The sequence below is a fragment of the Tilletiaria anomala genome (assembly GCF_000711695.1).
Source record: "Tilletiaria anomala UBC 951 chromosome Unknown K437scaffold_93, whole genome shotgun sequence".
In the NCBI taxonomy this organism is placed as follows: domain Eukaryota; kingdom Fungi; phylum Basidiomycota; class Exobasidiomycetes; order Georgefischeriales; family Tilletiariaceae; genus Tilletiaria; species Tilletiaria anomala.
The window spans coordinates 13393-26531 of NW_013546929.1; the positions used below are offsets into that span (position 1 = coordinate 13393).

At 56.3% G+C, this 13139-nt stretch overlaps 4 protein-coding genes across 4 annotated transcripts; 2 read left to right on the top strand and 2 right to left on the bottom strand.

The window, feature by feature from the left end:
• Positions 1–96: 96 nt before the first annotated feature.
• Positions 97–3495, top strand: K437DRAFT_258710 (uncharacterized protein). Its single transcript, XM_013385865.1, has 4 exons — positions 97–533; positions 599–754; positions 823–2677; positions 2748–3495. The coding sequence occupies exons 1-4, from the start codon at positions 169–171 to the stop codon at positions 3345–3347; spliced, it is 2976 nt and encodes a 991-aa protein (XP_013241319.1). The 5' UTR covers positions 97–168; the 3' UTR covers positions 3348–3495.
• Positions 3496–4389: 894 nt separating this feature from the next.
• On the top strand, positions 4390–6033 carry K437DRAFT_258712 (phosphatases II). The gene is made up of 5 exons (XM_013385866.1): positions 4390–4825; positions 4907–5233; positions 5313–5397; positions 5499–5653; positions 5737–6033. The coding sequence occupies exons 1-5, from the start codon at positions 4776–4778 to the stop codon at positions 5810–5812; spliced, it is 693 nt and encodes a 230-aa protein (XP_013241320.1). The 5' UTR covers positions 4390–4775; the 3' UTR covers positions 5813–6033.
• A 96-nt stretch (positions 6034–6129) lies between these two features.
• K437DRAFT_227433 (uncharacterized protein) lies at positions 6130–7587 on the bottom strand (the record flags this gene model as incomplete). Its single annotated transcript, XM_013385867.1, has 4 exons — positions 6130–6491; positions 6580–6753; positions 6854–6993; positions 7070–7587. 4 exons carry the CDS (start codon positions 7585–7587, stop codon positions 6130–6132), a joined length of 1194 nt encoding a protein of 397 aa, XP_013241321.1.
• Positions 7588–8488: 901 nt separating this feature from the next.
• On the bottom strand, positions 8489–12205 carry K437DRAFT_191045 (uncharacterized protein). Its single transcript, XM_013385868.1, has 3 exons — positions 10667–12205; positions 9533–10578; positions 8489–9456 (listed from the first exon to the last, which is right to left on the bottom strand). Exons 1-3 carry the CDS (start codon positions 11972–11974, stop codon positions 8619–8621), a joined length of 3192 nt encoding a protein of 1063 aa, XP_013241322.1. The 5' UTR covers positions 11975–12205; the 3' UTR covers positions 8489–8618.
• Positions 12206–13139: the final 934 nt, after the last annotated feature.

Sequence of the window (13139 nt, forward strand, 5' to 3'; positions counted from 1 at the left end):
ATACCGAGGCGAGCGCCGCCTGATTCGCTGTGCAGTGAGCTCCAATTTTATCAGGCTTATCCACATTCTCGTGTCCACTTTTGCTTGCAGCTGCGTCGATGTTGAGCTTTGGATGCCGCACTTTGCCACCCTCCACGCCAGCCATCCGATCAAGCGTTCAGACTGACCATGCTCGCAGCAGGCCTCAGGCTGTGGCCGCCGCCCGCGCGCTCTGTAAGGCCGTTGATAGCGTGGTCGTCCACCGTTGCCCCTACCCGAGGACCTACAGCGGATGCCCAAGGACCTCGCTCGGCATCATCATGCAATCATCGAAATGAGGCTCAAGGGTCGCTGCGAGGCCTGCGCAAGCCTGCCTGTTCGGGGAATCAGAGGCTGACGGGTTTAGCTTTTACCAAAAGGCACTTTGCTTCATCTTCCATCCGTGACTTGGCTCAGGGCGCCGGAGTAACGCCCTTCGATCCTCTTCACTGCCCAATCTCTGTCAATGCGGATGGAATTGCCAATGAGCTGACGATGGCTTCTGGCTACCTGTAGTGAGCCGCCTACCTACCTGAATGCAAGGACGCACACTGATCTATGTCCTTCCGGCGGTTGACAGCTTCGACTCTTGCTTTCCAATCAAGCTGGGATGGTGGGATTTACGCAGCTACCTTGCCTCGGCAGAGCAGGGACTTCTGCTCGAGCGCATCAAGAACAGCATACCGCCTGAGGAAGAAGTTGGGCACGGCTTCAAGGTCCTCGGCGTTGAGGAGAGGTGAGCCGGTAGATCACCACTCGCTGTCCCGTAATGCTTGGTCTCATTTTAGCGTCTGTCGACGGCAGGATAAAGGATGGCGGCGCTTTCGTATCCTTTGCGTACAAGAAACACATCACAGAAGATCGAGATGTAGCGCTGCTTGAGATCGAGCGTTCCCTCAAGCGTAATCTTAAGCGATTTTACGACCCGAACACCATCATTCTCTTTAGTAAACCCTCGCTGCATGTCGTGCAAGGGCGCCCATGGAGAGACGACCTGAACCGTTTCCCTGCGTCGCGCATCAAGGTGCAGCTGCAGGGTGGCGACATCAGCGAAGAAAGGATATGGGAGATTCTACGTCCGTACGGAAGAATCAGCAACATCGAAAAGAAGCCGAACGAGGCCACGGTGACATTCAGTCGCATTCGAGGAGCTACATCCGCGCGCAATTGTGCACATGGAATGACGCTTCCTGACGGTCCGACGCTCGTTATCAACTACGAGAGGATCCTCCGCAGCAAGATGATGTGGGACTGGTTCTCCAACCACCCGAGGATCGTCTTTCCAGTCATCTTGACCCTGCTCGGCACGATTACTTACGTCGTCTTCGATCCGATCCGCGCATGGTTCGTGGAGCAAAAACTGGAGAACACTTTCAATCTGGAGCAGTACAAGCTTTACGGCTGGCTAAAGAAGACAACGGGGCAGCTTCTAGGCGAGGACTTCAAGGATATAGCTAAAGAGGACATATGGTGGGAGCGGCAGCAGGCTGCCAAAAATATCTCTGGCTTACTCAAAGAGACGCCTTCTACATTCATCACGGTCTCCGGTCCGCGAGGCTCCGGCAAAGGGCAGCTGATTGAGAGGACTCTCCAGGGCGATGTTCTGCACTTGGACATCGACTGCGACACGATCGCCAAAGCTGGTAAAGCAGACGCTGCTCTAGTCAACGCGCTGGCTGGCGAGACTGGCTACTGGCCTGTTTTTTCCTGGCTCAACTCTCTGAACAACCTGATCGACCTCGCAGCCGTTGGTCTGATCGGCTCAAAGGCCGGTTTCGCCGCGCCCATCGATGCGCAGCTCCGCCAGGTCCTCGGCGTTGTGACATCTGCGCTTGTCTCCGTGAATGCAAGGGAAGCGAAGAAGGCTGAAAAGCGTGCCAAGAAAGCGGGAAAACGTGGACAGGAGGAGAATGAAAAGGCATTCTCAAAGCCCTCGGCGGCCGCTGCCGCTGCAATTGCTGCTACGCAGGCTTCTAAGCAAGACGAGAAAGGGGCGGCTGAGCTTAGCACAGGTGAGAACGGCAGTGACAAGAAAGGTAGCGGCCTTACGGACACCCTCGGGCAGGGCGTGAGTAAGCTCAAGAGCGCTATTCTGGGTGAGGGCGAAGAGGCAAAGGCCACCAAGGAGGCTGAAGCCCAAGCGGCGCTCGAAGGAGAGAAGCAGGCTCGTGTCTCGCGAGACGAGTGGGAGATGGAGAAGGGACTCGCGTCAGAAGTCAGCCCAAGCGCAGCTCGGCGCATCCCAGTTGTAGTCATCAAGTCCTTCCATCATAAGGGTGTCAAGAACCCGGTATTATGGCAAACCCTGGCAGAGTGGTCCGCTGAGTTGGTCACCAATGGCATTGCCCACGTCGTTTTTGTCTCCGACAATCCGGTCGCAATGGGCAAGGAGCTGACCAAAGCCCTTCCCAATCGGCCATTCGAAGGCGTGCTACTCGCCGATGCGGATGAGCTGCGTGCGAGAAAGATTGTGTCTAGCAAACTGAGAGAGCTCATCGGCACTGCTCCGGAGGAGGAAGCGAGTCGCGGCATTACGGAGGAGCTCAAGCGGAAGCAGGAGCAGCTGGGCGCTGAAGATGATCTCAAATACGGAGGCCTGAACCGCGAAACTGCCGAGTGCGTGGACAAGCTCGGTGGACGGCTTACTGATCTCGAGACGGTGCGTACTTCTTGAACAAAGCTGTTTTTACGGCAGTCGATCTGAAGCTTTCTTTATCTCTCACGCACAGCTCATCCAAAAAGTCAGCTTGGGGCAGAATGTCAAGTCCGCCGTGGAAGACATCATCACCCGCACGGTCATCGAGCTGCGCAAGAATGCATTTGGTGACGACGTGGAGGACAGCAAAACGCTACCGTGGTCGCGTGGCCAAGCATGGACGATCGTCTCTTTGCTGGCAAGTAACGAAGAGCTGAACTACTACGGCACCTTGCACGATGCCTTCAAGGGGGACGAGGGTGCACTGAAAGCAATGGAGCAGGAGGAGATCATCTCTGTCCGCCACACCGATGGGCGTCCGTCCACGATTCGCGCGGGCAGGCCGGTGTTCCAGGAGGCGATCAAGCGACTGGTGGATGACCGCGTGTTTGCGAACACGCAGCGCTTCTTGTCTAACGCTAGCGCTATCGCAAGCAACGAGGCGATCGTTCGTGAGGTGGAGCGCGAATTGCGCGACCTCGCTGAAGTGTATTCGGTGCGCACCGCTGACGTGGGAAAGGCTCGCGCTGTGTACCTGTTGGAGAAGATGGCAGATGCACACGCCAAGATCCAGCATTTCGACAAGGAGAATGCAGCGCTCAAGAAACGTCTCAACAGCCTGCAGGAAAGGTAAAAATGCAACGTGCCGTAGTGTACTCTTAATATCCATACCACTCATTGTACACATGCAGTCTTAGCTCTAAATTTCGGGATCGTAGGCAATAATCCTGCACTAGGCAAATCGTATGTTTCAGATCAGGGCAAGGTAACATGGAATTCCCGAAACCAACAATGCGTGCTCGCCACAATTTCTGCGCTGGTCACTACCTTGTTCTTTGAGATCCTGCACAGACGGGAAGGAAAAGCCATGCCACGTCAGACGCTCTACCTTGCCGTGACGTGAGGACGCTTTGCATGGAAGACTTGCGAAGGTCCTGTTCATCGACGAGATATTTATTGAGCTTCTCGAGGTTCTTGAACAGCGAGTAAACACCCCAATTGAGGTCGCCACTTCTGTCCATGGAGAGGGGCAGGCGGTAGTGGCACTCCTTACACACCTTCTGGACGACGGGCAACGCCTTGAGCTTGGCGCATTCTGCCTTGCACCGCTCTCCCACAGCGGCGTCGGAGAGGATGGCGTCCTTGATTTATACCTGTGGAAGTCGTTAACAAGAGAGGAAAAATATAAATTCCATTTGAGCAGCAGCGCAGCGCAAGAGACAGACTTGATCGCCCTTTGCGATACGAAGGCGGGGTTCTCACCAGGACGATGTGAGCGAACGACATCTTGCTCGATCGGGTATACGAGAAAACCAATTGACCTTCAATATGTCCGGGGCATGCGGCGACCATACGATGGAGGTCGAGCCGACGTGGCGAAGAGCGGGGGATATGGTCTACAACGTTGTAAGGCAAACAACTGTGTGTTGCCTTTCTTTATACGGTCACCTGTGCACGCTCAAACGAGTCCAGGTGCCAGGTCCGAGGTACGTCATGCGAATTCCTGTGTATGCAAATGTACAGAGCAAACGACGCTCGAGCCAAGCCGCACTCTGACTAGGTGGCGGTACCAATAGTCTGTTGCGCCGAACTCCCTCCCAATCACGTGATCTTCAATATCACACTTGGTATCAATGGCCTGCCTGACATCCACGAGGTACTTCACAGCACGCCTAGCTCCTTGCACTTGCGAATGCATGAACGAAATGGGAGCCCTGCTGCTCCGTTCAGAGCAGCTCATCAGGTGGCGCATCCATCGAAAGGCTGCTACCGCGTGCGCCGCGCCCTGGAAACCCAAGGTGACCTTGTTGGGAGGGCACTTGCTGCCTCGCCCTCGTCGGCGATGCTGACCCGGCTCAGCTACGAATAATCCCTTCCCGAGGGATGAGCGGCGTGCTGCGTACAGCTGACCAAAACGCAACGTGACCCCCACCGGCTGCTCAAGCCTCGAAAACCCTGCTCCCAGACGGTTGCCAGTACGAGAAACGCAAGCCAGCAACCGCGGAAGTGCGAACGCGCCGCCAGGCCGCGCCACGAGCCCCCTTGCACGGAAGCGCGAGACATGACGGGGCAGCATACGGACACGTTTGAGCTGCCGCAGCTCGATTGGACGTGAGGCTAGAGCTGCATCAGATACTTTTCCTCGAGTCGTACCTGTTGACCCAGTTTAGGTGGCTTCTGCACCACGCGCAGGTATGAGATGCGAAGAGAGTGTCAAGAAGTCGTCTCAGGCATATGGGTCGGACCTGCCGAATCAGGCAAGAACCTCGAGAACCTGCTGCGTCTCGACATATCCTCCATCGTTGTCTTGCGTTCTCCATGCGAGGCATTGTTCCTCAAGCCGCGCTTTCCAGATCAGTTCCAGTACCTTGTCCTCGACGTGCACGACCGACAAGACCAGAATCTGATCAGCATCTACCCGTCGTTCCGGGACTTTGTCGATGCGTCTCGCGTACAGGGCCAACGCGTGCTGATCCATGATGATGGCGGTATGAGCCGTGCGCCGGCAATGGCGGCCATGTCAGTTGGGAAGGCTCGGCGCGGAAATTGCAGTGCAGGCAAGCTGTCAATGCTAATCCCACTGGCTGTTCGCTTGCAGGTACGTTATCGACAAGCGCGCGCTCAAGTTTCAAGACGCGATATCTATGATACAGTATCGCCGCTATTGCATCCACATAAACCAGGTGATTAAATGATCTGCTTACGCCTCTGATGTTCCAGCTGCGGAGGTATTCAGCCGCGTCCCTTCTCTCCACCTCCCACACTCGCTCACTCGCTCTTGCAGGGGTTCGTGCGGCAACTAAAAGAATTCGAAGCGGTCTGCCTTGCGCGTGATCAGTACAAGAAACATCAACAGACAGGAGAATCCGCGAAGGAGATGAATACCATCAAAGCTGCGCGGAGGCGAAGAGAAGAGAATGGCGACAGCAGCTTTGAGGCGTCAGTAGTGCTGCGCTTGTGGGCTCGATTCGGGAGCCCTACGGGGAGGCTGACCTGCTTTTCGTCTCTTTCCAATTGGTTAGAAGCGACAACTGGCGGCAACAGAAGAGAGGGAGGGAGGAAATGGAGGATGAGGAACGGGATGCAATGGAGACTTGAGACAGTGACCATGCATTTTCTCCTACTCGAGAGCATACCTTCATCAGTACTGTCACCGTTTCTGTAGCCCTAACAAGCATCACATTTAGCATGTGATTATTCTCGCGGCATATCCAAAACATCCCGCTTCAATATAAGAACCCTTCAGCCGGGAAAGAAAAGTTCTGTAACCACATACCAAATTTGCATTATAACATTACGCACGAGGGAAACTGCAAAGGGGTGGGTGAATGAGATGACAAGCTGCTGCAGAACAATCATTCTTGAAAGCAACAAAGGAAGCGAAATGGCCAAATTCCGCGCTGCTGCTGCTACAATCATGAGGGCGCGTTCGTGCCAGCCTTCGCGTGGTGTTCGCCCGGGTCGGTCGTAACGAATGGATCTCGGACCGCGTCGACGATCTCTTTTGGCGCAACATCGCGCTTGCGCAGGCCGTCGAAGGCGATGCTTGCCTGTGCGCCTGCACTGACAGCACTTGACTGGCACTCCCCTGCACCCGTGCCAGCAACTTTATCGTCGCTCTTCTGGTACGCTTGGCTTTTGCGTGCGCGCTGCGCCTTGAGCTCCTTGAACTTTTCCGGGTTCATCTGGCTGCCGCACCACTTGTCCCAGACGATGAAATACGGTTGGCTGAAGTTGTACCGCAGCCCTTGCATCTCATGGTGCACGTTGTGGTACGCTGGGAGCGATAAAAAGTGGGGAGGAGCGTCAGCTCCAAGACGAGCAGGAGAAGTGCGAGCGGTCTACCTTTGGCCCGTGCTACTCACCTGCGGTGTTGGGGAACACCAAATGTAGCGGATCGATCCACCATGGGAACGCGTATCCGCCGTGGTCGTCGACAGTCTTCAGCGTCGAGAAGGCAAAGAGGAGGATGCCCTGTCGAACAGTCATAAACGAGAGTGTGTGCGAGACGACGGCTCCGAGAGAGTCAAGCAAAAGGCCTGAAGATGTGGGAAATGCTTAGTGTCTGTTTCGGCTAAAGGCACAGGACGTACGGACACGTAACACGGTGCCAGCTGTGAGGTTGCGGCATACACGCACCTTCCAAAGGGTGATTATACAGCGCCCCAAAAGCATAAGGAACGTAAAGTCTGTGGTGGTGGCTGTGGAAGTTGCGGTAGAGGAATCTGGACTGGTGGAACGCCCTGTGCCAGAAGTACTGCCAAGTGTCCATCACGATGCTTGATGGCAAATGGTATGGGAACAGTCAGCACGTGCGTCACAACGTACGCCCCGCCCAATGAGAATGGAACTCACAGGGCCAATGCGAACTGCGCGATCGGGACGCCCCACCAATAGATCCACTCGCCGACGCCTGTCCCGAACGCAGTGAGCATCTGCATACCCTGCTTCATGCCAAAGATGTTGACAACGACCCTCGCGAGGCTGACGCCAATGCTGCGTATATGCGCCTTGTGGTCCGCGAAGACCTGCTTGTGCACGACCTCGTCGTCCTCGAGGACAAAGATTCCTAGAGCAGTTTGGATGAGCTGTTGCACAAGGACCATGGCGACGACACGCGTCTTGGAGACCTTGTTGCGCTTCGTCACTTCCTCCGGCTCATGGATACGGTACTTTTCAAAGAACGGGTGCTGCCACTCGTCGAGAAAGTGGTACACCGTGCTCAGGCCCCAGTAGCATATGATCGGCAGGATGAGCGACAGGTACTTGTCCGAGATACCGTGCACGAGCGATGGCCGCTCAGCAAAGTACCATGGGTAGCTCGGCTGCTTCGGTGCGAGGTCGAGCGTCGCGAGCGGGTCGCTCGATGGCATGTGCGGCAGCAGGGAGCCGAAGCGCGAGGTCAAATTGTCCGCAGACATGGTTCAAATTGCGCGGTAGTAGTAGTAGTTTGCGATGCTCAGATGTAGGCAGAGCAGGGGTGGCGGCGTGAGCCCGCCGTCGATGGGTGTGCCAAGCAAAGCACGGAGATCTGATGCCGTGGGCCAGGCGCAGTGGTCTGCGGTCTTGGGAGATCGAGCCTGTATGCTATCTACCTTACAGGACGCCGCAGGTGCGGGTGGAGAGCTGCACCCTGTTTCCTGCTGATTCGGTGCTCAACTGATCAAGACTGTGGACGAGGTAAGATGTGGTCGGGAGTGAATACGGACACATTGATGGAAGCGCACCAAGACACGGCACAGGCTGTCTCTGCAAACATGAAAGCGATCTCGTCGCCTTTGCTCGCCGTGACACGGCGAGCATTCGATCTACTTTCTTTTTCCTTTCTTTTTCCTTTCTTTTTCCTTTCTTTTTCCTTTCTTTTTCCTTTCTTTTTCCTTTCTTTTCCGTTCTTTGTTTCATTATAGAATCTCTCGTTTGGCGCTTCGCTATTGACGGCGCAATCCTCATGGCTCAATGGAGACTCATATAGTAAGTACCCTACCACCCGAGAGAACATCTTCTGGCATTGACGCTTCCATGCTGGCCAAGTTGCGATGCGCACTGAGCCACCCAATTCCGGTCCTCTGCGCTTGCCTCCGTGTTGCGATGCCGTTGGAGACTACAGTGATTGGGCTCGGCGAGCAAACAAACCGTGTCCTTTGAGGTGACCGCGCAGCGATGCACACTGATCAATGTGCAAATGCTTCACTCGGATGAGGAAGCAATCCATATGCACGAGCGCGGTGTGTGCTACGAGAGTGGCGACGACTGATTGATGCGATTCCGGTACATTTGATTTGCGATAGATAGGAAGCAGCCAATGGCACCATACTATAGGATATATGAACACACAATGCATAGTAGCACTAGATCAGGAAGAAAGAAGGAAATCTAGCAAGCAAACAAAACATAACCTATTGTCTCAGCGGGACTTTTGCAAACCGGTCTGAGTCGTCTTTCCGAAAACCATTTGCCACAGAAGATCATCGTTGAAGGACTGCGAGGGGTCCAATGCTATCACTGGAACCTTAGCTGACCGTCCGTCGCCCATGCTGGCGATAGACCGCGCAGGTGTCGACGCAAGCGCGCCAAATGCAGCAGGTGAGCCGTTGCTGCTGCCATCGCGACTGCCACTGCCGCTTGCGAGCGCATGCAATGCGTCCGTACTGGTTGAGCCCGTGCATGATGGTGCGGGCGGCATGGCGGAAGACGCGCTAGGGAAACGCAGGACCTGCAGGACGTTCGCCGCTGTCGTCAGCGCAGGCGGCGGCCCCTCGTACGGCCAGACGAGCGAAGGGTAAAGCGCCGTATCAACCGGCGTCGCCGGCGTCTCGGACGACAGACATGTCGATCGCGAGATGCTACCAGGTGATGATTCTTTGTGAAGACCGGTGTCGACCTTTGATTGATGCGAATCGGTCAGATGCGACGGCCGCAGGGAACAGGTCTCACCGCGTGCGCGCGCTTGCTCCTCCTCGTTCATGCTTGCAGCGATCTCGATTAGGCGTGTATATCCGACGACGCCCGACTCGCCGTTCTCTTGCACGTGTCGCTCCTCCTCGTCCAGGAGCCGCTCTAAGAGACGCGCCGCTTTTGCCGTGCGCGGCTGCGTCTTGTCCAGCCAGCCGGCAGCGCGCCGGATTTTGGAGCGAATCATTATGCGGTCCAGACCAGTGGCACGCCGAGCCTCGGCGCTGTGGTCGGCATACAGGTCCAGCAGCAGCACAATGCATGCGCTGTAGACGTGATCCTGATTGATCCTGTAGGAAAGTGCGCAATCATGAGAGGTTGTCAGACAAGAGTACTGGGCCAACACGTGCACACAGTCACCCTCACGCCAAAGAGTCGATGACTCGGCATCGCTTTCGGACCTTGTCGTGAATTTCGAGGATGACGTATGACAAGCTGATGCATGAGCTTTGCACGCGTTTCTTCCCGAGATCGCTCCTGTGCAATTTGAGGAGCAGGCTGAAGACGAGCTGATGGAGGAGCCAGCGTTGCACTTCTGCGGCGCCCTTCTGCGTCTCCGACGGGCCCTCAAAGGGGATATCAAGCTGGAAGAAGCTCGGCAGCTGCTTTAGGAAGAACTGGTACTGCTCGTCCAGGATGGCGCGATTTCCCTGGTTCCATACGCGGCTCGAGCCGCCTTTCTGCGCCTGCTCGTTGAGCATGTCGATAGAGCCTCTAACGATGTGCGACAGGTGGATCTTGGCGATGAACATGTACGTCTCGGTCCACTCGTCAAAGGGCCGCGACGGCGCGAACGGGACTTGGCGCATGTCGACATCCTTGAGATTCAATGGCGGCCGCGTGGTGATCTGCTCGGGGAGAAACGTGTACGTGCGCGTCGACTGCCCCAACGACCAGTCTCGCGAGACGACGTGCCAAAAGACGCGAACAGCCATCTCCTTGCGCCTGCACTGCTCAACGGTCGTGCCTGGCTCGTAGCCAAGCATGGACAGGCTGCCGAGCTTGTTGAGCTCCATGCGGATCACGCCACGCCGGAGGATGTCGTCGAGGAACGCAGAGTAGTCGGCATCGTCGAGACCTTGGCCACTCAGCAGGATCAGTGCTTGTAGGCCTTCAAGCGAGGCGATTGCCATGTTCTGCTCAAGCGCGAGACATTCGCGGCCCGCATTCCGGAAGAGCATCAGCTTGCCCTTGTTCCAGTGCTTCATTGTGGCAGGCAGTGTCCGCCGCACGGTGCCAACGCCAGGGTAGAACTGGATCGCGACGGAGATGGCCATGCAGAAGAGCGCAAGCTCGTTCATGTCGTTCCAGCCATCAGCGTACTGGTGCGTCCGGTGGATGAAGCGCTCGATATTCTCCACGACCTCGGGAACCCAGATGCATCGGTCGAACATACCCATCGCACGGATAGGCTGGAGGAAAAAGAAGCGGGGGAGCGTCAGTTAGCAGGTGTGAGGATATCCTTTGATGGCATTTCACTTTGGCCGCGACTGTACTCACCCAGCAATACCGGAGGAGATCTGCCCGGACCTGTGGCCCTAGTTCCGCAAGCAACGACCTGACACTCTCGACAAGGTGCACACGCGCTTCTTGATTTTCGTTCTTTTCCCAAAATGCATTCGGTCTCTCTCTGAGTTTGGCCCCTCCAAACTCGTTCATGTACGCGACGACGGTCCTGTGCGAGTTACCTTGCTGGCGTAACGGGGATCCTGTGTTGGGCGACGTGACCGCAGCGGTCATGGTCGTCGGTGCGAGCATGGAAATGCCACTGCTGTTCGGCATGTCTGCCGTACACGGGTGCACGCCCGTAATGGCGACCGGGGTGAAGCTGAGGGCTTCGCGGATAATGTACTCTTCGAGGAAGGCAGCGGTACCCTCGACCTTGTGCTGCCTGATCGACTGGGTGGCGTGCGTGGAGCCGGTGCGCGCAAGCAGGCGCTCGAGCTCGACGATGCGCTGCTTGAGCACTTCCAGCGCCTCAGGATCCTTGTCCCCCGATCCGCCAGCTTCGTCGGCGCCGCCATCGAAAGATGCGTCCCCCTTGCGCTTCTTGGGCTGCCGGGGAGCACGCTCCTCCTTGTGGCATTCGTGCTCCAGCTTCTTGACGATGCAGTTTGAGCACGGCACTTGCTGATCGCATTTGAGCTTCTTTGCACGACACCGAGCGCAGCTGGGCGTCAGCTTCGGCTTGCAAAAAGTCGCACGTGCAGCTGTAGCAGGACTTTTATTCCCATTGGCGGTCCCGTTCCCTGCTTGTGAGTCGCTCGCCTCGCCTTGCGCGCTTTCCCTGCTAGCCAATCGCTCCTTCCGCCCGACACTGTTGGCGGGGAAGGAATCATCTAGCTTCAGGTCATGCGAGTTCGACGAATCTCCCGCATGCTGCGGAGATCTATGCTGCTGCTGGTGGCGCTGATGTTGGTGTGGGTGCTGGTACTGCTGATGTCGATGTTGAGGCGGCGAGTGGTGTTGCCAGTGAGTCGGACATCCTTGCAACCAGGCCGATGCAGGCAAGGACGATGGGAGAGACGGGTTGGTGCTCCTCCACAAACTCCCAGGCATGGGTGGCAGCTGGTGATGCTGATGCTGCTGCTGCTGCTGCTGATGCTGATGCTGTTGCTGTTGCTGTTGCTGACGCTGGTGTTGGTGTGGGTGGTAAGGTGGAGGCGGGTTAGGCTCGTTTGCCTGGGGCCTGGGCAGCATGGCGTGGAGACGCTCCGAATGGTGGATCGAATAGCCAACCGGCTGTCCGAGAGGCGGCAAGGTGGGATGTTGGTGCTGTAGCGGCGGAAAATGCGGCATGCTGCCCATTCTGAAATCCCGTCGACCTTGGTATGACGAGCGGCCCTTGTTGCCGCCGTTGATGCTAAAAGGCCACGCTAGCCATCCGAAAGTGTGACACGCTTTCCTAAGGGCAGCGAAAGGGAAGCGGAAGCGCCGCCTCGACGAAGGCCAATGAGCGCAAAGCGACGCTCAGCCTACCTCCAAGGTTCGTGTATGTGAGGCGCAGGTGACCACTTGACGCAGCGACTGGTGTCTGACCCGGTCTGATGCCTGACTTGTGTGACTTGGCCGTAGACCGAGCGATTGACGCCTTGTGGAACCAGAAGCGCCGTGATCTACAACTTGCAGGCCGCAAGATCCGTCTGCTGCAGTATGCCACGCTTGGCTTACCGAGAAGCGTATGACCGAGCGCCTTTGCCGACCGGGTGGGGAGGGCGGTAGTTAGTATGTAGCTGCGGATTGACAGACATCATTACTCGGGGTAACCAAGTCACAGCGCCGGGTTCTCAGCGCAAAAGGCGAGCAAGTCGTTGTTGGCGAAGCGAAGAGCCTCCGCTAACCGGTGACCATGCCCCCGCAATGTACATCCAAGGAAGCTCGGCCCATCCTTTCCCAGTTTCGCATTCAGCTTGTCACATGTGAGCACACGCTTACATAAAGCGAGAGGAGATGGTCGAGTGTGAGCAACAACGTCGTCCCACGCGCCACGCCCATCTGAGCGATGGTTGGTGAGAGAGTATGGCCGCACTCAACCCGGTACCCTGTACCCCTTTTATTGGCGCAAGCGGCTTGCTACCTTACGGGTGCCTAATGACCCCCGGAGTCTCGGACTTTGTGGGTTGGGCGTAACCCTATTCCCCACAAAACGGGCACATTGATGACTCAACTTTTCGATATTCCATCGCCTTTGGAGGCGCTCTGCTAGAACGAAAGAGCACACTGGTGGTGACTGGACGGACCAAGAATCTAGAAAACGCAAGCCAAGAAAGGCCAGACTCTATTTCATATAAGATACAGCACCCACAGCAAAAGGTGAAAGAGGACATGCAACAAGAGGGAAAGGATATCAAAGCAAATTCTCCCGAGGTGCCATCTCCATGACAATAGTAAAGAGGCCCGGTCGAGTGCGAGTGTGCGGAAGCGGAAGCAGGTGGTATAGTGTACCGCCATTCGCAGTTATTTTGTTAAGAGT